Below are 25,359 nucleotides of genomic sequence, written 5' to 3'. Positions count from 1 at the left end.
GGAAAAGATAAATTACTGGGGACTAGGTGCAAGTCGGGGGGCGAGGTCGACTGTTGGGATTTTTGCACTTGCTTGCGGGCATTACAGCGATCACCTGAAGTGTGACCTCAGTGAGGTCCGGTGACCACTAGGGGGCCCACAAATTCATGATTATTTTTATTTTCCCCCAAAAGAAAATATCCAAAATTGCTTAGGAATTACTTGTTTAACTTTTGTCAGAGATGCGTTCAATGAATTTACCTTTTGGCTGACTTTCAGTAAGTTGTTTAAGGTCTCCTAATAGTACTCTTAATTTAATAACTCATTGTTGACTGGTTTCTTATATCTAGCCGTGTTCTGTAAGAGCAGCCAAAGGGGACCGTCTCAGGCACAGACCCTTAGGTGTTTTAAAGCTTTGCACAATCTCAAATGGCTCTAGAATCCAGAGAGGCTAAAACCCTCGATCCTCAGAATCCCATATGGAAAGAGAGACTTCAAGTCGTCAAAGTAAAGGTGGAGGAAGAAGAGGATTACATATGGGAGAAGAAATGTAACTACAAGAGGAACAGCCCTTCTACCCAGGAGATCTTCCGGCTAAGGTTCAGGCAGTTTGGCTACAGTAACATACCTGGACCCCGAGAGATTCTCAGCAAACTCCGGGAACTTTGCCATCAGTGGCTAAGACCAGATGTACACACGAAAGTGCAGATTCTAGAACTGCTGGTTCTAGAACAGTTCTTGACTATTTTGCCGGAGGATCTGCAGAGCTGGGTGAGAGATCGGCATCCAGAGAGTGGAGAGGAGGTGGTAACTGTGCTGGAAGATTTGGAGAGAGAGCTTGGTGAACCAGGACGTCAGGTGGGAAAGAGGCAGGTGTGATGACTTACAGTGGGAAAATGGGTTATGTTGTCTTCTCTATTAGATTGTAAACTCCTTGAAAACAGGGAACGGTTTTTGCCTTTCCTTGTATCCCCAGCACTTTGTGCCTGGTACATAGTAGGTGATTAATAAATGCTTATTGACTTAATTTGTTGATTAAGGGAAAAGTAATGAGAAGAAAGTGCTGTGTTCAAATCTTTAGTGTAACTTTAAGTGGCTCAGAGTCTTAGCTTTCCTTTGTTCTCCTGTTACTAACTGCTTTTGACCATATGAAACTACCAGAAATGAAGCAATTCTCTCCTTGTAGGGAGATGTGGGATATAGGAAACATGTTTATGGATTCATTCAGATTTTTATTGACTTGCCTACTCTGTTTAGGGCATTACTAATTATGTGAATGCTGCAAAAAAGCATAAGACAATTCTTGCTTCTTGTATTATCTAAAAATCAATGCAATGGTACTAGACTCAGTTCAGTGAACATTTATATGCCTGAGTTTTGTAACTTCTTTGAGTATTGAGAATCTGATCGGGAAGATAAGACAGTAACTATAATCCCAGTTAAATGCAATAAAGATATATAGGAGAGGTACAGATTATTATGAGAGTTCAGAAAAGGATACATTTGCTTTTGGTTGATAGTGGTGGAGGGACTTGATGCCAAGAAAAGTTCTTGAAAGAGATGTCTCTGTTACTATACTATACTAAACCACAGTTTAAGAAGCTGGGTGAGGGTCATAAAAGTATAATTTATTATCAGTAAGTGTTTGGTTTGTATACCTGTTTTACATGCATATATACCTGGGGTTATGTCAAAGAGGTTACAAGTGGAAAAAGTTTAAGAAGCCTTTCTAGCAAATAATTGTAGACCAAAAGAGAATGAGAGAGATAGTAAAAGGAACCCTCTGCTTCCATGGAGACCAGAATTGCAGTTGCGAGTGGGGATAATAATACCAAAGGAAAGAAAAGTAGTAAGAGAAGGAGATCAAAGATAGAGCTTTTCAGAACATCTACCTCTAGAGGATAGCAAGAGAAAGAAAAAAAATCAAAGAAGAGAGGAAGAGGATTGGGAAACAGAAAACTGTAAGAGTACGGTGTATGGGAAGCCAAGTAGGGGAGAAGAAAAAGAGGAAAGAGGGAGGGAGCAGGATATAGTGTCACAAGCTGCAGAGAGATCAAGGCTGACAAATTAGAAATGGTCACTAGTATAGAATAGAGAAACCAAAATAGTAGGGAAGATTGGGTAATGAGGGAAAAGATATAATGAATATAGTTTATCCTTTTTAGAAACTTGACACTGAAGAGGAAAAAAGGTGGAGTGGTCATTTGAAAGAGGTAGCAATGTCAGTAGAAAGTTTTTGTTTTTAGGATAAGGGAGGCTAAACATGGCTTGTAGATGGGAGGAAGAAGCTTGCTGAGAGAAAGGGGTACTTAATAATCATAGCTATTATTTACAGATTGCTTGAAGTTTTGCTAAGTGCTCTCTTTTCGCTTGTCATCTCATTAATGACTTTCTTAGATAGCTATAAGTGTCTGAAGCCGGATTCCTCCTCCTATCTTCTTGATTCATTATGGGAACGATTATCATGGGAACAAAATCCTGGGAAAGGCAAGAGAGAATGGGATCAAAATGATAAGTAGAGTTAGTCTTGGCAAAGAGGAAGGCCAACTGTTTGTTTGGGTCAAGAGGAAAGAAAAGATAAGTGATAGAGAGGTTTTGAAGTGGGAGAGGAAGAGAGAAGTTGAGGAGGTTTAGATCAGATGACTTCAGTTTTCTCAGGATAAGTAGGAAATAAGATTATGTATAGTTGGTGAAAGGGCTAAAAAATAAAGTTTGAGATTTTGGGAAAGTAGAAAACATTTGAAATCTGGGGAATGTGATAGAACAAGTTGTAATGAGGGACCCAACCTGATGTTGGCAGTTGTTTTCGACCTTCTTAACCTCTGGGTATATAATCTTATTTCCTACTTATATATGGGATATATATTTATATATAAGTTTCTCATATTGTAACACGAATACTTTAGAGTAGATAATTTTTAAGGTTCCCTTGTCACAACAGGAAAGGAAGTAATCAGATTTCTTTTGACTACCTGTTCTATACTTTAAATCTTCTCTTAATATTTTATATTTAGGATTTATGCATGTTCTGAAACAGCATGATTTTTCAGTTTTTAAAAGTTAAGGTAATATTATCATTATAGTTAGAGTTATTAATGTAAAGGGTAAAAGCAAGCCCATAATTTATTTTTAATTGGTTAAAATGGATAAATATAAATAGGAATATTTTTATAATTGTTTTAAGATTTCTCATACATTCACAGTACTCAACATTAAATCATTAATTTGTTTAAATAATCACATGAAATTTCATGAGATTTCCTGTGTATCAATAACAAAATTTCCTGTGGAAATTCTTTTATGTACCAAGTAAGCCATTTTCCTGAAGGGCAGGAGACTATTCATTCTTAATAAAAAGTGCCTCCTGTGTTGTTATAAGATTTATCTTAATACAGCTAATTTGAATCCGACAAACAAGATTCTTGTTCTTCCTCTCCTGTCTTGTATCCCTGTAGGAATATGTTTTCTTTCTATATTTTATGTTTTAGCTTCCACGATGATTCTTTCACAAAGCCAAACATATCTCACTATCTTCAGGTTGCATCAAATGCACAGACAAAGGGAGGTACCTGGGAAAAGATGGTACCTTTGAAAGCAGCCGAGGATGCACTGAATGTCCACCTTCAGCCTTTGAATGCCGAGATCAAGTGTGGGTCTCCAGAGCCTCAGTTCCCACAAGAAGGAGGTGAGGAGCAAGACTGAATTTCAGAAGAAGGAGAAGAAGGGAGAGCAGAGGTGGTGAAGGGAGAGGGAGTTATTTTTAAATGTGTTAGAACAGGGTCTAGCTCCTGAGTTTCTGGTCTTCAGTGATTAAGAGATAGTGTGACGCTAATGCATTATTGGTGGAGTTGTGAATTGATTCAGCCATTCTGGAGAGCAGTTTGGAACTGTGCCCAAGGGGCCATAAAACTCTGCATATCCTTTGAATTATCAGTGTAACTACTGGATCTGTATCCATCCCAAAGAGATCATAAAAGAGGGGAAAGGATCCACATGTGGAAAAATGTTTGTAGCAGCTAATTTTCTTTTTTTTTTTTTTTAATTTAAATTTTATTTTATTTAATAATAACTTTGTATTGACAGAATCCATGCCAGGGTAATTTTTTACAACATTATCCCTTGCACTCGCTTATGTTTCATTTTTTTCCCCTCCCTCCCTCCATCCCCCCCCCAAGTTGGCAAGCAGTCCTATATATGTTTAATATGTTGCAGTATATCCTAGATACAATACATATTTGCAGAACCGAACAGTTCTCCTGTTGCACAGGGAGAATTGGATTCAGAAGGTAAAAAATAACTCGGGAAGAAAATCAAAAATGCAAATAGTTCACATTCATTTCCCAGTGTTCCTTCTTTGGGTGTAGCTGCTTCTGTCCATCATTTATCCATTGAAACTCAGTTAGGTCTCTTTGTCATAGAAATCCACTTCCATCAGAATACATCCTCATACAATATCATTGTCTAAGTGTATAATGATCTCCTGGTTCTGCTCATCTCACTTAGCATCAGTCCATGTAGGTCTCTCCAAGCCTCTCTGTATTCATCCTGCTGGTCATTCCTTACAGAGCAATAATATTCCATAACATTCATATACCACAATTTACCGAGCCATTCTCCAATTGATGGGCATCCATTCATTTTCCAGTTTCTAGCTGGAAACTACAAACATTTTGGTACATACAGGTTCCTTTCCCTTCTTTAGTATTTTTTTGGGATATAAGCCCAATAGAAACACTGCTGGATCAAAGGGTATGCACAGTTTGATAACTTTTTGGGCATAATTCCAGATTGCTCTCCAGAATGGTTGGATTCGTTCACAACTCCACCAATAATGCATCAGTGTACCCGTTTTCCCGCATCCCCTCCAACATTCATCATTATTTTTTTCTGTCATCTTAGCCAATCTGACAGGTGTGTAGTGATATCTCAGAGTTGTCTTAATTTGCATTTCTCTGATCAATAGTGATTTGGAACACCCTTTCATGTGAGTGGTAATAGTTTCAATTTCATCATCTGAAAATTGTCTGTTCATATCCTTTGACCATTTATCAATTGGAGAATGGCTTGATTTTTTATAAATTTGAGTCAGTTCTCTATATATTTTGGAAATGAGGCCTTTATCAGAACCTTTAATTGTAAAGATGTTTTCCCAGTTTGTTGCTTCCCTACTAATCTTGTTTGCATTCGTTCTGTTTGTACAAAGGCTTTTTAATTTGATATAATCAAAATTTTCAATTTTGTGATCAGTAATGGTCTCTAGTTCATCTTTGGTCACAAATTTCTTTCTCCTCCACAAGTCTGAGAGATAAACTATCCTATGTTCCTCTCATTTATTTATAATCTCGTTCTTTATGCCTAGGTCATGGACCCATTTTGATCTTATCTTGGTATATGGTGTTAAGTGTGGGTCCTTGCCTAATTTCTGCCATACTAATTTCCAGTTATCCCAGCAGTTTTTATCAAATAATGAAATCTTATCCCAAAAGTTAGAATCTTTGGGTTTGTCAAACACTAGATTGCTATAGTTGACTATTCTGTCTTGTGAACCTAACCTTTTCCACTGATCAACTAATCTATTTCTTAGCCAATACCAAATGGTTTTGGTGACTGAGCAGCTAATTTTCTAGTGGCAAAAATTGGAAATTGAATGGATGCCCATCAATTGGGAAATGGCTGGATAACATGTATATGAATGTAATGGAATATTATTGTTCTGTAGGAAATGATCAGCAGGCTGATTCCTAAAAAGCCTGGAAAGACTTCTAAGAACTAAAGCTGAGTGAAGTGAGCAAAACCAGGAGAATATTGTATATAGTAATAGCAAGATTATATGATGATCAGCTGTGATAGACTTAGCTCTTCTCAGCAATATAGTGATCTAAGACAATTCCACTAAACTTAGGATAGAAAATGTCATTTGAATCCAGAGAGTAAACTATGGAGACTGAGTATGGATTAAGGCATATTATTTTCATCTTTTTTCCCCTTCCTTTGCTTTTATTTTCTCATGGTTTTTCTCTTTTGTTTTGATTTTTCTTTTATACCAATATAGGTATAGGTTATATTTGGAATGATTGGGCATGCATAACCTATATTGGATTGCTTGTGGTTTTGGAGAGAGGCAAGGGGAGAAGGAGGGAGAAGAAAGTTTTGAAACTTGAAATCTTGCAGAGATGAATGTTGAAAGCTGAATTTGCATGTAATTGAAAAAATAAAAATACTACTGAAATAAAAAAAAAAGAGAGATAGTGTGATGTACCGGATTTTGTATTAAAGGACATTAGTTGAAGTTCTTGCTTTGCTAGTTCTAATCAGTGTGATTTGGGGCTAGTAATGTAACTTGTCCAGGGGCTGGTTTTATTAATCTTCCCAATTTCAGGACCAGAGCAACACAAATTTCTCATGTCAAAAAAAATATCTCATTCTGTGCTCTGAATACTTTATTTTTCTATTAAAAGGTGGATAGCACATTTCATCATTAGTCCTCTGGAATCTTGGTTGGTCATTATGCTGATCAGAGCTCCTAATTCTTTCAGAGTTGTCTTTACTATATTGTATTGTTGTCTTTGTATAAATTATGTTCCTGGTTCTTTTCATTTCCTGCTGCCTCAGTTCATGCAATTCTTGCTGAGTTTCTCTGAAACCATTCCCATCACCATTTGCTTATAGCACCATGGTTTTTGATCACACAGTTTATGGATACTCCCTCATAATTCCCATACTTTGTTACCTCAAAAAGAGCTATAAATATATCCTTAGGGTTTTACTTAAAACCAATCTTCCCTTAGTCTACTCTCCTCTATTTCTCCTTTCTTCCATTTCCCTTCTATTTCCCTTCTGATATATGTATTTCTATATCCAATTCTCTGTGTGTGTGTATGTGTACATGCGCATGCATGTGTTCTTTCATTCTTTGACCACCTTCAGATTAAGGGTGAAGTTCAAGTGTTAGCTGCCTATCAAGTATCAGATATTTATTAGTGAACCCCAATTAAGGAGATAATTTTCTTTGAATTTCTCCCTCCCACTCACTTATTCTCTGCCCCTTCCTTTCCTTTCTTCTTGGCTTATCAAGACATAACAAAATTATTCCAAAGTTTTATTCAAATTAGATTCCACTCTAATTCCAATTCCCTATATGATCCCGATGATGATAGGGTTCAGAGGAATCACTTAATCTCTTCATATTAGAATATCAACAGTTTCTCCTTGTTAAATCCTTTATCATTGTTTATTTATATTTACCTTTTTATACTTCCCTTAACTCCTGTTGGAATTTTGGAGTTTCTGCTCAGCTCTGTCTTTTCATTAGGAATACTTAAAAGTCCTCTCTTTGAGTAAAGGTATGTTATTTCTCCTGTAGTATTGTACTGAGTTTTATTAAGTTATTTTTGGCTACAAGCCAAAGGTGTGGTTAATGAAGTGTGTGTGTGTGTGTGTGTGTGTGTGTATTCTCTCCCTCCTCCCTTATACATAGATGTATCTTTTGAAATGTCATACTTTAAGCTTTCCATTTGTTAGTAGTGCTGCTAAATAGTGGATAGTGCGTGATCCTGATTATGATTTCTTGGTACTTTTTTTCTTTCTGGCTATCTGCAATATTTTTTATTTGATCTGGAAACTCTGGATTTTGGCTGTAATTTCAAATTTTCATGTTGGAATTTTTTTTAGCAAATGAACAGTAGATTCCTTCTATTTCCACTTTACCTTTTGGCTCTAAAAGATCTGGGGGGTTTTCTTTCAAGATTTCTTGAAATAGAATGTCTAGGCTCTTTTTTTATCCTGCCATTCAGTACTTGAATGATTCTTTTTTTTTTTTTTAATTAAAGCTTTTTATTTACAAAGCATATTCATGGGTAATTTTTCCAACATTGACCCTTCTATAACCTTCTGTGACAAATTTTCCCCTCCTTCCCCTTACCCCCTTTCCTAGCTGGCAGGTAGTCCAATACATGTTAAATATATTGAAATACATGTTAGATCCAATATATATATACATATTTATACAGTTATCTTGTTGCACAAGAAGAATCAGATCAAGAAGGAAGAAAAAGAAAAATTGAGAAAGAAAACACAATTCAAGCAAATAACAGAGAAAGTGAGAATGCTATGTTGTGTTCCACACTCTGTTTCCAAAGGTCTTTCTCTGTGTGTAGATGGCTCTCTTCATCACTGAACAAGTAGAACTGGTTTGAATGATCTCATCGTTGAAGAGAGCCATGTCCCTCAGCATTGATTGTTATATAGCCTTGTTATTGCCATGTGATCTCCTGGTTCTGCTCATTTCATTTAGCAGATGAACAGTAGATTCCTTCTATTTCTACTTTGTAAGTCTCTCCAGGCCTCTCTGAAATCATCCTGCTGATTGTTTTCTACTGAACAATAATATTCCATAACATTCATATACCATAACTTATTCAACCATTCTCCAATTGATGGGCATCCACTCAGTTTCTAGTTTCTGGCCACTTCAGAAAGAGCTGCCATAAACATTTTTGCACATGTGGGTCCCTTTCCCTCCTTTAAGGTCTCTTTGGGATATAATCAAAGTAATAACACTGCTGGATCAAAGGGTATGCACAATTTGATAACCCTTTGGGCATTGTTCCAAATTGCTCTCCAGAATGGTTGGATCATTTCACAACTCCACCAACAATGTATTAGTGTCTCAGTTTTCATCCTCTCCACCATTTATCATCTTTTCCTGCTATCTTAGCCAAACTGAGAGGTGTGTAGTGAGTGGTACCTCAGACATGTTTTAATGTGATTCCTTCTTTCAGCCAGTTTTATTGAGAGTAAGGTTAACTCCCTCCCTTTACCCTTCCCCATCTTGCTCTCCACTGTAAAAACTTTTTCCTTGCTCTTTTATATGAGATAATTTATCCCATTCCACCTTTCCCTTTCTCCTAATGCATTCCTTTTTTCACTCCTTAATTCTTTTAGATATTATCCCTTCATATACAACTCACACCTGTGCCCTTTGCCTACATATACTCCTAAGTTACCGAATAATAACAAAATTCTTATGAATCATCTTCCCGTATATCTATACAAACAATCCACTCTCATTAAGTTTCTTATGATTACTCTTTCCTGTTTACCTTTTTTATGCTTATCTTGAGTCTTATATTTGAAAGTCAAATTTTCTTTTCAGCTCTTGTCTTTTCATCAAGAATGTTTGAAAGTCTTTTATTTCATTGAATTTCTGTTTATTTCCATGAAGGATTGATTATACCCACTTTTGCTGGGTAAGTGATTCTTGGTTGTAATCCTAACTTCTTTACTGTCCAGAATATCAAATTCTAAACCCTTTGAACCTTTAAACTAATTCTCATGTTATCCTGACTGTGGATGTATGCTTTTTAAATTGCTTCTTCTCAGATGCTTGTAATATTTTTTCCTTGACCTGGAAATTGTGGAATTTGGCTATAATATTCCTGGAGTTTTCATTTGGGGATTTCTTTCAGGAGGTAATAGGTAGATTCTTTCCATTTCTATTTTACCCTCTTGTTCTAGAATATCAGGGAAATTTTCCTTGACAATTTCCTGAAAGATGATGTTTAGATGCCTTTTTTGATCATGGCTTTCAAGCAATCCAATAATTTTAAAACTATCTCTTCTGAATCTATTTTCCAAGTCATTTGTTTTTCCAAATTCACATTATCTTCTCTTTTTTTTCATTCCTTTGGTTTGTTTTATTATTTCTTGATTTCTAACTTCTACTTGCTCAATTCTAATTTCTAAGGAATTTTTTTTTCACTGAACTTTTGGTTTTCCTTTTCCATTTGGCCAATTCTATATTTTAAGGAGTTTTTTTTTTTAATTCAGTGAATTTCTGTGCTCCTTTTTCCATTTGATCAATTCTGCCTTAAAGGGAATTCTCACTAGCCTTTTGTACTACTTTTACTATTTGGCCTATTCTGCTTTTTAAGGTATTTTTTTCTTCAGTATTTTTTTCTGTTTCCTTTACCAAGCTGTTGACTCATTTTTCATGATTTTCTTGCATAACTCATTTCTTTTCCCAGTTTTTCTTCTATCTCTTTTACTTGATTTCCTTTTTGAACTCTTCCATGGCCTGAGATCAATTCACATTTTTCTTCAGGCTTTGGATGCTGGAGCTTTTTTTTTTTTTTTTAAATGGGTAGTTTTATCTATCTATCTATCTATCTATCTATCTATCTATCTGTCTGTCTATCTATCTATAGCTTTTTATTGACAAAACATATGTATGGGCAATTTTTCAACATTTACCCTTGCAAAACCTTCTGTTAGATGTTGGAGCTTTGACTTTGTTATCTTCTAAGTGTGTGTTTTGATCTTCCTTATCACCATGATAACTTTGTAAAATCAGAATTTTTTTCTGTTGTATTTTTATGTTTCCAGTCTATTTCTTGACTTGTAACTCTTTGTTAAAGTGTGAATCTGCTTCTAGAGTGGAGGATATACTGTTCCAAGCTTCAGGGGGTTTGTGTAGCTGTTTTCAGAGATAATTCTGGATACCTATAAATTCAGTGCTTTTAAGGTGGTATGATCTATGAAGAGGTGTATTTATTATTCTCCTACTCTGTGCTCTGATCTTTGAGTGACCACAGGCACTCTCTTCTGCCCTGGAACTGTGAGGAGAGTCTTTACTGTGAGGCTTCCTGCTCCATTGCAGCCTCAAGCTCTGGTGTGCTAGGGGTGCTTCTTATCTTGGCACTATCCCCCAGGACTGCTATATTGATCTGAGCATAAGCAAATCGACAGGATCTAGCCCCCAATGCCAGTAAAGAGGCCCCTGTGTCTCCTTCTGATCATTTGTTCAACCCTCTTACTGTCTCTGGACTGTCTGTGTCTTTTGTCTATAGAGTTCTGGAAGCAACAGCTGCTGTTGCTGATTCAGTGGCTCCCAAGACCAGTTTCTGGTTTACTGGGGCTGGGTCTATGCTGGACTGTGCTTCACTCTCACCCAAGTGCAGTAGATCTTTCCTGCTGGTCTTTGAACTGTCTTGAGCTGGATAATTATTTCACTCTATCTTTTTGTGGGTTCTGCTGCTCCAGGAATTGTTCTTATGGCATTATTTAAAGATGTTTTGAGGCATTTTTGGAAAAAATCAGGACAGTTGCAGCCTTTTCTTTGCCATCTTGGTTCCATTCCCCTACCCCCCTTGATAATTTCTTTATGCACTATAATATTTTAATATTTTCATATACCACAATTTATTCAGTCATTCTTCAGGTTATGAATGTTCACTTCCTCCAAGTTTTTTGTTATAATAAAAAAGTTCTGTTATATTTTTGTGTATAAAATTATTTCCTCTATCTTGGCTTCTTACTTACTCTCCAATTTGTCTCTTCCTTTATTTTTTGATTGTAGACTTTTTTTTTGGCTACCTTGTCTTCTCTGCAAGATAACTCTTGCCTACCCCTCTCTCTTGACACCTGTATTTTCACCTTTGTTTCCTTTTACTGTTTAACTTCAGATTGGGATTCTGTTCGCGAAAGCCTATTGAAACATGTATGCATATTTTGAACAACATACAACTTAATTTTGATTATTCTGTTTCCTAAGAGGCAAAATGGCTTCATTGAAATGGTGATATATTTAAAATAAATCTGGATTTTCGTCCCTGCTTCACAACCTACTCATAGTGTGTGAACTTAGTCAAGTAATTGAATTGCTCTTTAGCCTCAGTTTCCTCATCTGTAAAAGAGGGTGGAGATGGATTGCCTCTAAAGACCCTTCCCACTTGAAATCTATAGTCATCTCTTATCCTTAAGTTTCCTAACATGTAGAAATAAAGATGGTCATACTTCCTGCATATTGAAAGGGTTGTTGTTATAACTACAATAGATTTTATATATATATATATATATATATATAGCTTCTGAGATATGAACTTTTGTCAATATTTCTTTTAAGAAGTTTCTTTTCTCCCAGTTTACACAACATTTGTATTTTCTGTTGATCATTTCAGATTTTGAGACTGGTACCAAGTTGTCACTTCCAAAGCAAGAACTTTCTGAAGAAGGGGAGTCACAGGAGATGATATCAGGAAGACTTCCAATGGATGTTTCCAAGGGAACCAAGATGGGAGAAGCCTATAAATGTGAAGGCACTTTAGTTAAGCAGCAGGGAAACAAAATGGAGGAAGAAGATGAATCCCTTTCCCAGGATGGAAATTTTATGGTAGTGACTATGCCTTCTGAAAAAATTTCCTTAGGAGAGAATGGCCATAAATATGAAGAATGTTTGTGTAGTTGTCATTTGAACTCAAATCTAGTTACACAACATAGAATTCCGACAGAAGAGAAGACTCATATATCTAATACAAACAACCAAAACTCTAGACAGAATTTGTCTTCTAGTGTACATCAAATAGATGAGACTGTCAAGAAACCTTATGAATGTAATGAATGTGAGAAAACATTCAAGCAAAACTCAGAACTTCGAAAACATCAGGGAATTCATATAGGAGTGAAGCCTCACAAATGTACTCAGTGTGAGAAAGCATTCAGCCGCCGTTCATATCTTAGGAAACATCAAAAAATTCACACTGGAGTGAAACCCTATTCATGTAGTGAATGTGGGAAAGCTTTCAGGGTGAGCTCAGACCTTATTCAGCATCAAAGAATTCACACTGGAGACAAACCCTATCATTGTAGAGAATGTGGGAAAGCCTTCAATCAGAACTCTTCCCTTATTCAACATCAGCGAATTCATACTGGAGAGAAACCTTATGAGTGTAATGAATGTGGGAGAGCTTTCAATCAACGCTCAGCTCTTACTCAACATCAGAGAATTCATACTGGAGAGAAGCCCTATGAATGTAAAGAATGTGGAAAACCCTTCAGGCATTGGTCTGGCCTTATGACACATCGAAGAGTACACACCAAACTTTGACCCTGTGCATATGGCAGATTTTCAGACAACTTTGTAACTGTTATTAAATTTCAGAAAATATATCCTGGGATCATAACCTTATAAAGTAATTGTGAGCTCTTCAGGGGCAGAGCCTGTGCTTGTCTTATTTTTGTATGGCTCTCTTCTTATTTTCATATGCCTATGAGACATTCATTAAGGTTTAGTTTCTGATAGACTAATATGTATTATCAAGGGGTAGGGAGTGTAAACATTGTTCATTGCTTCTTTTACTTTTTAGGAAACTCAAGGAATTTGAAATAAGTCAAAATGTAATCTCTCAAGCCGAAGCTTAATCACTCCAAGAAATTAGAAATTAGAGCAAATTTATATGATTCCTTTATCTATTCTTTACGATTTCCTATATTTGTCATCATTTGTCATTAATAGGAAGGTATCATGAATATTGTCTTTGGATTGTCCTTCTGTAGCTGATTATTCCAACTTATCTCTGATCTCCACTGGCATCTCTCTGAGGAGAGATTTCAAAAAAAAAATTTTCCACGGTAAAAAAGCAGTATGACAGTGATGAGGGAGTTATATTGGATTGTCAGTTTTATTGACATATATTGGGCAAAATAAGTTCCTATTAATTTTTCCCCATTGATTGTGAATTTATGTTTTCCTTTTTTGATAATGGTAATTTTGTTTTTTAAATCTTAATTATTTAATAGTTTATCTGTTTCCTTTTTTTTTTTTTTTTTCTGTTCACAGTTTTACTTATTAGTTGATAGGGGGTTTTGCTTTCAATTTTTTTCTCCTTTTTGATTTTAAGATTTCTACCATGGTTGTTAATTAGGAGGTGTGTTAAATTTGTTGGTTTTCTAGTTATTTTTTCTTGCATGCCTTATTTGTTGATCTGCTTTCTTTTTTATTGCTGAAAATATTTAAGACATAACATTTCCTTTAAGTCCTGCTTTGGCCACATCCCTCAAATTTATTATGTTCTTTTCTTATTATCTTATTTTGCTTCTATGATTCATTCTTTGATTCATCTATTCTTTACATTTGAGTTACTTCTAATTAATTTTTATTTTTGCTCGTTTATAGGATATGATTTTTATTGTTTTGTCATACAAGTTGAATTTAATATTTTTGATTATATGCATTTTTATCTGTTTTTTATGTTCTTAATACATGGTCAATTTTTGGGAAAGTGCCATACATAGCTCAAAAATAGGAATACTCTTTTCTATTCCAGATTGATATTTTCCAAAGGTGTTTTATCTCTGATTTTTCTAAAGTGATATTTAGATCTTTCATTTCTTTAAAAAAATTTTTTTTTAGTCAGAGTTATGAGATGGTGGAAATTGAACTCCTCCACTATTATAGTTTAATTTCTTTCTCCTTATTAATTAATTTAATTTTTCTTTAAAATTTAGATCTTGTGGTATATGATGTATATGTGTTGGGTATTAATATAAATTTGTCTGTGGTACCTTTCAGTATAATGTAGCTTTCCTTTTTTATCTTTTTTAAAAATTGGGTCTGTTTTTGTTGTTGTTTTATCTGATATCATGATTGCTACCCCTGCCTTTTTTACTTCAAGTGAAGGAAAATAAATTTCTCCAGCCTCTCACTTTAACTTTCTATATATCTTCATGTCTCAAGTGTGTTTCTTATAAACAACATTTTATTGGATTCTGTTTTGTAATCATTCTGCTATACTTGCTCCTTTTAAGGGTGTTTATTCCATTCCTAACTGTGATTATTAGTTGCATATTTCTCTCCACCTTATTTTCTTATACTTTATTTCTTGTTTTTTTTTTTTGCCTCCTTTTTTTTTGAATGTTGAGTCTCCTAAATCTGATGTCTTTTTTTAAAAAAAGTTTTTTTCTTCTTCTGACTAATGAGCCCAATAGCCTAATATTTGATACAGCCAATGAATCCAGTTATTGGTTTCAGAATTCACTATTTGACAAAAATAGTTGTAAAAATTGGAGAGCATTGGAGTGGCCGAGACCAGGAATAGATCAATATCACATAACATATAGCAACAAAATACAAGTAAGTATATGATTTAGACAACTAAATGTCTAAACTAAAGAAATTATACACACATGTACAAAAATGTAGAATTTCTTTTTGTAGTGGTGAGGAATTGGAAATTGAGTAGATACCCAATTGGGGAATGGCTGAATAAGTTATATATATGAATGTAATAAAATATTATTGTTCTATAAGAAATATTGAGCAAGCTGATTTTAGAAAAATCTGGAAAGCTTACATGAACTGATGTGAGTGACGTAGACAGAACCAGGAGAACATTGTGCACAGTAACAGCAAGGTTATGTGATGATCTACTATGAGAGACTCAGCTCTTTTCAGCCATGTGGTGATCAAGAAAAGAGCACAAAAAACCTAAAGCCGAAGACATTGCCTCTGACCCTTAGGAGCAGAGCCTGACCTTAACAAAATTAAAAAACAAGAAAAAATATGCTGCTAAAAAAAAAATCCAACAGAGGAAGAACCTGACCAGAGATAATTACTGTGGTAACCATCAGGGTTCAAACTCAGAAGACAATAAAATCAAAACAGCTACTTGTAAAACTTCAACCCATAATATAAAATGGCCACAAGCCCCCCAAAAAATTCTTGAAGAATTTAAAAAGGATTTAAAAAATCAAATAAGAGAGGTAGAGGAAAAACTGGAAAAAATAAGTCATGAAAGAAAATTATGAAAAGAAAGTCAGCTAATGGCTAAGTTATGGCATATAATTGTGATAAAATACCATTGTTCTATAAGAAATAATGAGCAGAAAAATGTTTTAGAAAATTTTAGAAAAAACAGACTTGGGGCAGTTAGGTGGGACAGTGGTTAAAGCACCAGCCCTGAAGTCAGGAGGTCAAATGTGACCTCAGACACTTAAGATTTCCTAGCAGTGTGACCTTGGGCAAGTCACTTAGCCCTAATTGCCTCAGCCAAAAAAATCCAAAAAACATAGACATGCGTGATATACTAGTGAATCACTAGATTGCTGTATATTATAACAGCAATATTTAGGGAGTAACTGTGAATGACTAAGCTATTCTGAGTAATATGATCATTCAAATCAATCTTGAAGGATGTATTAAGGAAAATATTATCCACATCCAGAGAAGCAATTGATAACATAGAAGTATGTTACATGGTTCCACATTTACATCTGTATCATATATTGTCCATCTGTAATATGAGATGAAGACAACTTGGAACTCAAATGGTCATCTGTAAAAAACAAAAGCAAAGAGTAAAAGATAAAAAAAAATGATATCCTAGAAAAATGAGTGCTATACTTCAGGGGATCAAGACAGAGATTTGGGTGGTCAGTATCTTCTTAAGATATCTATATGTATCTATATGTTTATATAGAATATAGGTAGGTGAGTATTCTGAAATGAATTGGGGGGCAACTTCTTTTAAAGAGGTTCAAATTGAACAGAAATTTCAGTCACTGCCTTGGAGAAATGTAGAATAACATTATACAGATGTTTCAGAATGATTTTGATTTCTATCTGATAAGGATCTGGGCCTTAAGCCAGGTACAAAGGCTATTCAGCATAATAGTCCTGATCCAAGTTATTGATTTCTCTGCCCCTTCTTCTCTTAGCCTGAAGTTATCTTGAATGATAACCAAATTCAGGCCTTGAGGTCCCTATCCTGAGAACCACATCCCTCAGATAACTTGGCCTAATGGGATATCTGGCTTCCTTTACCACATTCTTTAGAGAGAGGATGAATGAGGTACTTCCTATGTTCTTTCAGATCAGTATTGAGTAAGTAGGATTTGGAAAAGGATTAGTTTTCTCAATTCCTGGAGTGGGTACTTAGTTTATGGACACTATGGACAAAGTGAGCCCTTCTGGCTCCTAAGAAGATTGTCTCCTCTGTCTCTGGAAATTCCTGTTTTCCATAGTGCTGTGGATTTGACCTGAGTAACTTGATTTTTCTTCTGATTTGTAGTTATATAGACTTTTTCTTTTTAAAAAAAATTATTTTTAATACACATTACTTTATAAAAACAGAAAAAAAAAAAAGGATGGAACATAGCATGTGTTGATTTACATTGTCTCCATAGTCCTTTTTTTGGATGCAGATGGCATTTTCTGTCCAAAGTCTATGGGGATTGCTTTGGATCATTGAACCACTGAGAAAAGAACCAAGTCTTTCATAATTGATTATTGAACATTCTTACTGTTACTGTGTACTATGTATTCCTGGTTCTGTTTCCCTCAGCATCAATTTTTGTAAATCTTTCCAGGCCTTTCTAAAATGAGTTTGTTCATCATTTTTTATTATGTAGACTTTTTCAACTAAAGTGGTGGAAAGGGATTTTACTTTGCATCTTCTCTTTTTACCCTGAAAGCCACTGTCACTGGGTAGTGAATGGATAGTTATGCTGTAGGTATGTATATATTGTGAACACATGTTTATCCATGTTGGTCACTTGGTATTTTTATTTTTCTGTATCCTGTTTTACAGCTTACTTGGATCCTTTTTCTGAGCAAAGTGGGAAGATCTTATATTGGGCCAAAATGGTCAAAAAAATCATTTTTGAAATTTGAATTAATTCTCAACATCAGAATCTGTTATTGCTGTTCAGCATATGCTACTACACAACATGTTAGGGGGATGTGATGCTGAGAATTGGGAGGAGAGTGCCCAGCCATACCTGTGGGGCTCCATTTGGAAATGCTACCTACCTCACAAGCCACCAGCATTGTTGCAATAGCGTCTAGTCTGGCTTCACTTCCTTTAAGGCCTAACTAGGATTTCACCCTGTAGAGGAAGCCTGCCCCAACCTCTCTTAACTCTAGTGCCTTCTCTCTTGATTTTATCTTCTATTTGTCCAGCAGATAACGGGCTTTGTATATATTTGCTTGCACATGTCTCCTCCATAGTTGTGAGCTCCTCCTCACAGGGACTGAATTTTGTCTCCTTTTTTTTCCCCAGGGCTTTGACGATGACTGGCACATACTAAGCACTTAATAAATGTTTATTGGTTGATTGCTTTAGGGTGGAATTGTAGCAAATGAGTTAAAATCAGATGGGTCAAAATGGTTTATGATACAGCAAAGCTCAGCAAAGGAGAATTTGGGCAGATGGATAGCACTCTCAAGATTGGAGTTACACATGGTTTCCCTCAATCCTGCCATTTCCATCTATACTGGAGCAGCTGTAGTAGTGGGTAGTGGTTCAGACAAACAGGAGGAATGGGCTCTGGCTAACAGTATAGCTCTCAGGGGACCTGGGTTTATGTAGGGTTTTCAGACAAAGTTCCTGCTGTGATGATTGTCACATTTGCTGGTAGGGTGAAGGGGTCAGAGAACATGGAACAGCAACTAATGTAGGATTTCTAAAAATTAACCAGGAAAGCCAACTTGGAGGAGGAAAATAAAATTCTAGCTATGCTGTATCAGCAAACATTGCAGAGTTTCAGCAGCCAGTTCTAACTAGAATTGTATGTAGTTAAACTTTAACCTTACTGAGCATTGTGTAACCTGTGCCATGCTTGGGAGATTAGGGCCATGGTTTGCTGGCTATTCTTTCAAAAAATGTGAAGAAATTGCATAATAAAGTTTCTCAGTATTATTGGGACAGACTACTTTATCACTAAAGTCCTTGGATGCCAAGAAGAGCTTATCCCAGATTCATCTCACAAAACCATTCTTCTTAATTATAGGGATACCATAATAAAATTTTATAAGCAAATAAGTAGAAAAAAATTGTCATCTATCTAGGAACAGTAATCTTTGTGATTGCATTTCTGTACTTAGCAGAAAAATAAAAAATGATTTTTCTATTTCCATAATTCCCTTAAAAATAGTATTCATGGCACCAAACTCTGAGTTGTTCAAATAAGTTTCCATAAACAAGTAATTTGTGTATTATGATTTGCCCCATTTGTAAGGAATTGAGCTACTCGAGGACAGAATTCTTTAATTTTTTTCCTTTGTATCCTTAGTGCTATATAGTAATATACTACTTGTTGAATAAGATTAGAAAACAGTCCATGTTTCCACCCTTCCTGTTTTGTTTTTTGGTTTGTCAATCCACCTTTTTGTAATTTGATAAAGCATATTCATGGCTTGGATTTTTGAATCTAATAGAACTGGGGAAAATTTCTAGATTGAAATAATTAAAAATGATGCTATTAATGCTGGAGAGAACACATACTTCTAGAATATATTAAAGTGGCCCTTAAAAATCAAACACAACAATAACCTTATCCACCTTGAGCCAATCTAGGGTGGATTGCAAAAGTAGGAGGACATTGGTATGTCCTCTCTCTGGCCTGATAATGGAGAGGAGACAAAAAGTTTGTCACTCTAAATGAATTAGAAGATATTTGATAGTTTGTTAGCAAATCTTCCCAAATTAACATTTGGGCTAAAGGCATTTGAGACCAAGAACAGTCTGCTGAAGAACAATATAAGACAATGTCACACAATGTCATTAAAAAGGAAAAACACTGATGATAGTTGTCTCTTTCAATATTAGATACTTTAATATCATCACATCTGTTGGGCTGGATACCATCTCTTAAAAGGTTCAGTCCAAAAATGTCCCTCTGACATTAATATCAAACAAAGCTCCAATGACTTCTAGCAGCATGTTAGTCTATAAGATATAATCTATAGTAGAAACTTTAATTTTCTCCAATATATATCTCAATTCCTCTAATTGTTTCTTCAGGCAAGTCAAATTAAAAAACCTTTATAAAAAGCTTTATTATGTGCCAGGCATTATGCTAAGTCTTGGGGGATACAAAGAAAGGCCAAAGCATTCCTAAATAAATTCTTGACTCTGGAATCTAACACTCTATAATTTGGAGGTAATTTTTCAAGGAAAAAGCTCTAGCAGTAAGAGAGAGTGGGAAGGGCTTTCTGTAGGTTAGATTTTAGCTGAGTTTTGAAGGAAATCAGAGGCAGGAGGCCTGGTAGGCAGTCAGAGAAAATGCATGATGTAAGGATATGGAGGATCTTTTTGAAGGAACAGAAAGGAAATCAACTTGACCATAAATGTCTTTTTTGGTAAAATCTTCAGACTTTACTAGAGGCTGATTCTGTCTCTTACAATAAACAATTATTTGGGGCCTCACCTTTCCACAGTGATTGGACAGGACCTCTTACATGTTGACTCAGATTCTGTTAGGCTTTCTTTAGCTGTAGAAATCTTAAAATGATGCTTCTGTTTACACATAATTCCAGATGCTTTAATATATACAGAGGTGGTATGTATGTGTATGTATAGCTGCAGTAGTTTTTAGTTTTAATCAATGTTATTTGCTTGAAGTATAGAAAAAACAATATTACCCTGTAGGCACTGTTGGCCCAGGACTTAAAGAACTGCTTATTTGTTCATTGTACAATCCATATTTCAGCTTCTTCAAAATGTTCTCTTGATGCTGCTGCTGTTGCCTCTAGGCTCTGCCAGGACTGGCTCCTATTGCTCTATATCTTGGGCTACAGTTCTATATGCTCACACTATCCCTCGCCATCCTTTAGGAGGCTAATGGGTCTCACCTAGGGATTGTTTGGCATTGGCTTCTTGTCCAATGATACTCACTTTTTGAAGGTACACTTAGTCTATCTAGGCAATAAACCCTATTTTGTTTTTTTTAACCCTCCCCCACAGATGATGTAAACACCAATAGAATTAACAACAGTGAATACTGCTGATGGTTTTTTGCATCCTAAGGAAATGACATGGTTCCCCTTCTGCCTTCACTTATTGCTTTCCAGATTCTTAACTTTCTTCTGATCTATAATCATAGTTTTACCTTGGTTTTCCAGTCCCAGAGGCCACACCCCTACATAAAAATAAACACCAGTATGGAGCATGATCATCCTCAAACTTCTGGAGGACAGGGGTTACATTTGCTCTTTTTTTGTACCCCAGAGCTTAGACCAGTGCCTTGGACTTAGTTAAGTGTTTAAGAGATGTTGATTGATTAGACACTAAGAATTTGTCATTGAAAGGACCTCTTCCTTAGCCAAATGGTAGGTGAAGATAAATTTGGAGTGAGGAAAAAGAAAAAAAGAATAAGAAGGTAAGGTCACGCCAGTATATTTTATTTCAAAGCTTTATAGCAAAGGCATTTTAATTCATCTACTATAAGGTGTTCCCTTCCCTCTGGCAAAACCCCAATGTTTTCATATTGATGTATTGTTGAGGTTTATGGTGGAGTGAAAAGTGAGATAACAGGGAAAGGACAAGTGGAAGTGCAATCTATTATTTAAAGGAATTTTGAGACCACTAGCCTTAGCTTAGTTGCCAAATGTGTATTAGCTAGCACTGTTTGCCTCTTAGATTGCTCCAACCCTCCTTAAACAACTTCACTTTTTCTTGTTTGACTTCTTCCGTTCAGAAACATGCTTTGAGCATTGCAATGTTTTTCTGCAACAAATACATTGCATGAATTTTAATTCCTCAGACACTGCTGAGAAATATCTCCAATATGAGATTCCCTTTTGTAGTTCTGTGAGGTCTGGGACCTCTCACCCAAACTCCATGAATCCTACAAGGTATTGATACAGGACCAGGTAATCAATGACTACTTGGTAAATATTTGTCATTTAGGAAATACTTGGTAATAGTGATCCTTTCTCTCAGCTTATTTCTCTTAGCCCTGCTGTCTGAAATCTTAGAATTCTGTTGTTTCAGGTTCTTGCTTTTTGATTTTTATTAGATCTCAGGCTTGGGTTCCTTGAGTCAGTAAGATTTTTTTGGAGTGGGGTGGGATGTAGGTTGGGGAAAGTGTGGAATGGCATGATCCATTCCTAGTGGGGGGGAGGAGATTTTTGTTTTGGAAATGACTTCATGAGGATTCTAAATTGTTGGCTTTGAAAAGTAATTTAAAGAAATTGCAATCCTTTCATTTTTTATAGCCGAAGAAGCTTCTAATCAGGGTAAAAGTTTTGCCTAAAATAATCCAGTTATTAGAACGTTACTGAGACCAATAATTCTAGGAATTCTGTAAAAGAATTTAGTGCTCTTTCCCCTATACTGTTATGTTTGGCAGTTTTACGGGGTGAAATTTGATAGCATAGTACAAGTATACACAAAGAAAATTAGGAATAGAACTGTGGGAATGAAAAACTGACAGATAAGTCTTTTCCTTTTCCTCATGCTTCTCCATTCCTTTTTTTGTAAAAGTAATAAGGAAACTATAGCTTGGGATAGTGGTGGAGGAAGGGAGATTTATATAGAGCCTTTTAGTGCTTTTATACGATGTATTAGCATATTGAATAGAATTTAAAATTAAACATTTCGAAGAACTTGTGTTCTCATAGTTTAGGATATCCTTTGTCTTCTTTGGGGTACATATAAATCTTATAGATCTGGGGCTAAACACTGAGAGTTTCTTCATCTCTGTCATCCATCTCTTCTTGCTTTTTGTTATTATGCTCCAAAGAACTATAGGAGATACCTTGTTTATGTTCTTATTTTGCTACTGGACCATGTACTTTGTTTTGAGTGAGCTTTATAAAAGGCGTCCTCAGTTGATCGAGAGAAAGATGGGATGCTACTTTTATGAGTCCAGATAAATAACTCCAATCACCATTAGGGTTGGGGAGAAGCTCACCATTGTGGTTCATTTTATTTTCATTTTTCTTATGACTTCCAGTAATGTGATCAACAAGATCTTCAGGACCTCTCTGACCTCTCCAACATAAGCATTTATGCCAAAGGATAAGCTAATTGCAACTGTCCCAATGCGCTAAGAGAGCAAGAATTAATAGAAAAAAGCTACATAATACATCAGCATCCCCTTCTCCAGCAGCCCTCACATTCTTTAAGATGTGTAGAATAAGACTCACAGCCGTGTGGTCAGAGATCACCTTAGTAATGCCCTCAGTGCTTGTGAAGCCCCTGTTCTCATCACAGCCTTCTCTGGCAACAAGCACTTGAACTGAACTCTGCCCTCTCTCTACTCTGAGTGGAGGTGAGGAGAAGTAGAAGGTTACCCTGTCTGGGGAGCAGCATGCTGGGCTGCAACAATGCTGGGCTGCAACAATGCCCCGCTGTAGCAATGCCAGCCAGAGACCTAGGGAACAGTGGAAACTGGGATAGGATACCAACAAGTGTGTGGGGTTTCACTCAGCTTAAAGAAAAGGAGCCAATTCTATTCTTTAAAAGTTACTTGGGGACAAAGACATGCTAGTGGAAACAGAGATTTCAGGTCAAACCCTTGAAGGATGTGCCATCAATGGGGAAGAAATCAGAAAATTATCAATATAAGAATATAAAAAGTTCTGAAATTAGAAAAGATCTTAGGAGGAAAAACATTTCATTATTTTCATTCATTCATTCATTAATTTTTAAGCAAAAGCTAATAAACCAACAGGGAAGCTATGAATAACAGAAAGAAAGATGTCCTTGGGGACAACTAAATGAGTCTTAATATTTTTCAATGAATATTGTAACACATAGGTGAATGAATCAACATGAAATGAGGCAGGGGAATTTGTGAATTTCTAAGAAAGCACAGAACCAAAGTAGGATGTTCAAATGGTTCAAGAGAGAAATATGAATCATGAAGTCAGTTTATGTGCTGTGTAGTAGAAGCAATTAGCAGATTAGAAAACAATTGTACATTGGCATGTCTCAGAGAAACAAAGGAGAGAACAACTGGGAATGAAAATACACACAAATGAAAGACAAGCTAGAAGAAAAACAAAATAAGTTTTTAAAAAGCAACTCAAATCTATAGAATAAAACAATAATTTAAAAATTTATTGATAAATATCTTTTTGGAGAGAAAAAAGTCAGCACACTTAATTGGTATGTTGAAAAAGTTTGAAAACATGTACAATGTGTAACATTTGTGTACCTGCTGCTTCCACAAAAGAATAAGTTGAGGATGTCTTTTCCTGTCTCTTCATTTAAGCCCCACTTGATCTTTATAATTTTGTTATATTGACTTTTGACTTTTTGGTCTGTCATTCTCTTTACATTGTTGTAGTTACTGTGTACATTATCTTCTTGGCTCTACTTATTTTGATCTGCATTAGTTCATGTAGATCTTTCCATGATTCTTTGTATTCATCACGTATCTCATTTCTTATGCACAGCAATATACTCATGTACCACAATTTGTTGGTTATTTCTAAACTGATGAGTATCTACTTTGTTTCTGGTTCTTATCACAAAAAGTGCTACTATAAATATGTGGGAACTTTTTTCCTTATCAGTGACTTCCTTAGGGTATAAGTTTAGTAATTGAGTCTCTGGTTCCAAGGGTATGGGCGTTCTAGTTATTTTATTGACATAATTCCAAATTGCTTCCCAAAATGGTCAAACCATTTCACAATTCCTCCAATACTAATTGCCACTTTTTGGTCAACTTTGCTAATTTGCAGGGTATGAGGTGAAGCCTCAGAGTTGTTTTGATTTGCAAATCTCTTATTAGTGATTTAGAACATTTTTTCATGTGGTAGTAAATAATTTGCAATTCTTTTGAGTGCTGTTTGTTGATATCCTTTGACCATTTATCTATTGGACAATGATTTCCCTAATATAATAAATTATATATTAATTGCTTATATATCTTGGATACCAAATCCTTATCAGAAAAACATGATACAAAGATATTTTTTCCTCTATTTGATCACTTCCCTTCTTCTAAATGCATTAATGTTTTCTGTACAGAAGTTTATAGATGAACAGTTTCCTTTTCTGCTGTATTATATTTATTCAATTACTTTAAAGTAACCCTGTGCCCACTGGTTCTATTTCCCCTCATCACCGATTGATTTTTCTTGTTTGATGCTCTCTCTTCCTTTCCTCAACTTTAGCCCATTCTAGTCCTTAGTTTTTAAATTTCATTTTTGTGTCTCTTTCCAAAAAACATTTTTCTCACTCTCTTCATCATCCATTTTCTCTTTTTATTTACTCTAGACTCTCATTGTCTGATTCATGATGCCTCTATCTAAGCTATTTTCTCTATTCTCCATGCAGTCAAAGCTTCCAAGATAGCTATTTTAGACTTTCTGTCACTGCTTGGTAGGGATTACCCCATTCAATTCTCTTTTCCATTGTGCTAATTATTGCAGGTGTCAGAGACGATATTGCCTTATGGAAAAGCTCCTCCAGTCTTCCTGATTATATAGCCCATTACTAATCTATAGCCTTTCTTGACCTTTATTTCCTATATATGTTTGGAAATCTTTGTATATCCCTGCTCTCCTACACCTCCAGAAGCTAAGTGCCTTCATCCATTCAAACTCCCTGCCTCCCAGAACAAGTGAACTTTTCAAGCACCAATCTCTCCAGACCTCATGCAGCACAAAGTACTGATTTCCATTTATCATCTCTCTTCATTCATAGACACATTCATCAATTGAATCTCCCTCACCTCCAAATAAGTCCTCTTTCCTTTCTTCCTTTTAACCTTTTCCCCCTTTTTCTCACTCACTCCCTTTGTAGTCTCTTTTGTTTCTGAGACTACAGAGTTCCCTTTTCCTCATTGCTAGACTTTGATGTGATACTAATA

General features: G+C 35.6%; 1 protein-coding gene across 1 annotated transcript in view; it reads left to right on the top strand.

The window, feature by feature from the left end:
• Positions 1-14,476, top strand: part of LOC127545732 (uncharacterized) — a 54,642-nt gene extending 40,166 nt beyond the window's left edge. Inside the window, exons 6-8 of the mRNA XM_051973202.1 lie at positions 393-837; positions 3,517-3,664; positions 11,937-14,476. Of these exons, the coding sequence (XP_051829162.1) occupies positions 393-837; positions 3,517-3,664; positions 11,937-12,862 (1,519 nt within the window). The 3' untranslated portion in view covers positions 12,863-14,476. The remainder of the gene's footprint in view (positions 1-392; positions 838-3,516; positions 3,665-11,936) is intronic.
• Positions 14,477-25,359: the final 10,883 nt, after the last annotated feature.

Source organism: Antechinus flavipes, chromosome 1 (genome assembly GCF_016432865.1).
Source record: "Antechinus flavipes isolate AdamAnt ecotype Samford, QLD, Australia chromosome 1, AdamAnt_v2, whole genome shotgun sequence".
NCBI lineage: Eukaryota > Metazoa > Chordata > Mammalia > Dasyuromorphia > Dasyuridae > Antechinus > Antechinus flavipes.
This window is presented reverse-complemented; position numbering and strand designations above follow the sequence as displayed.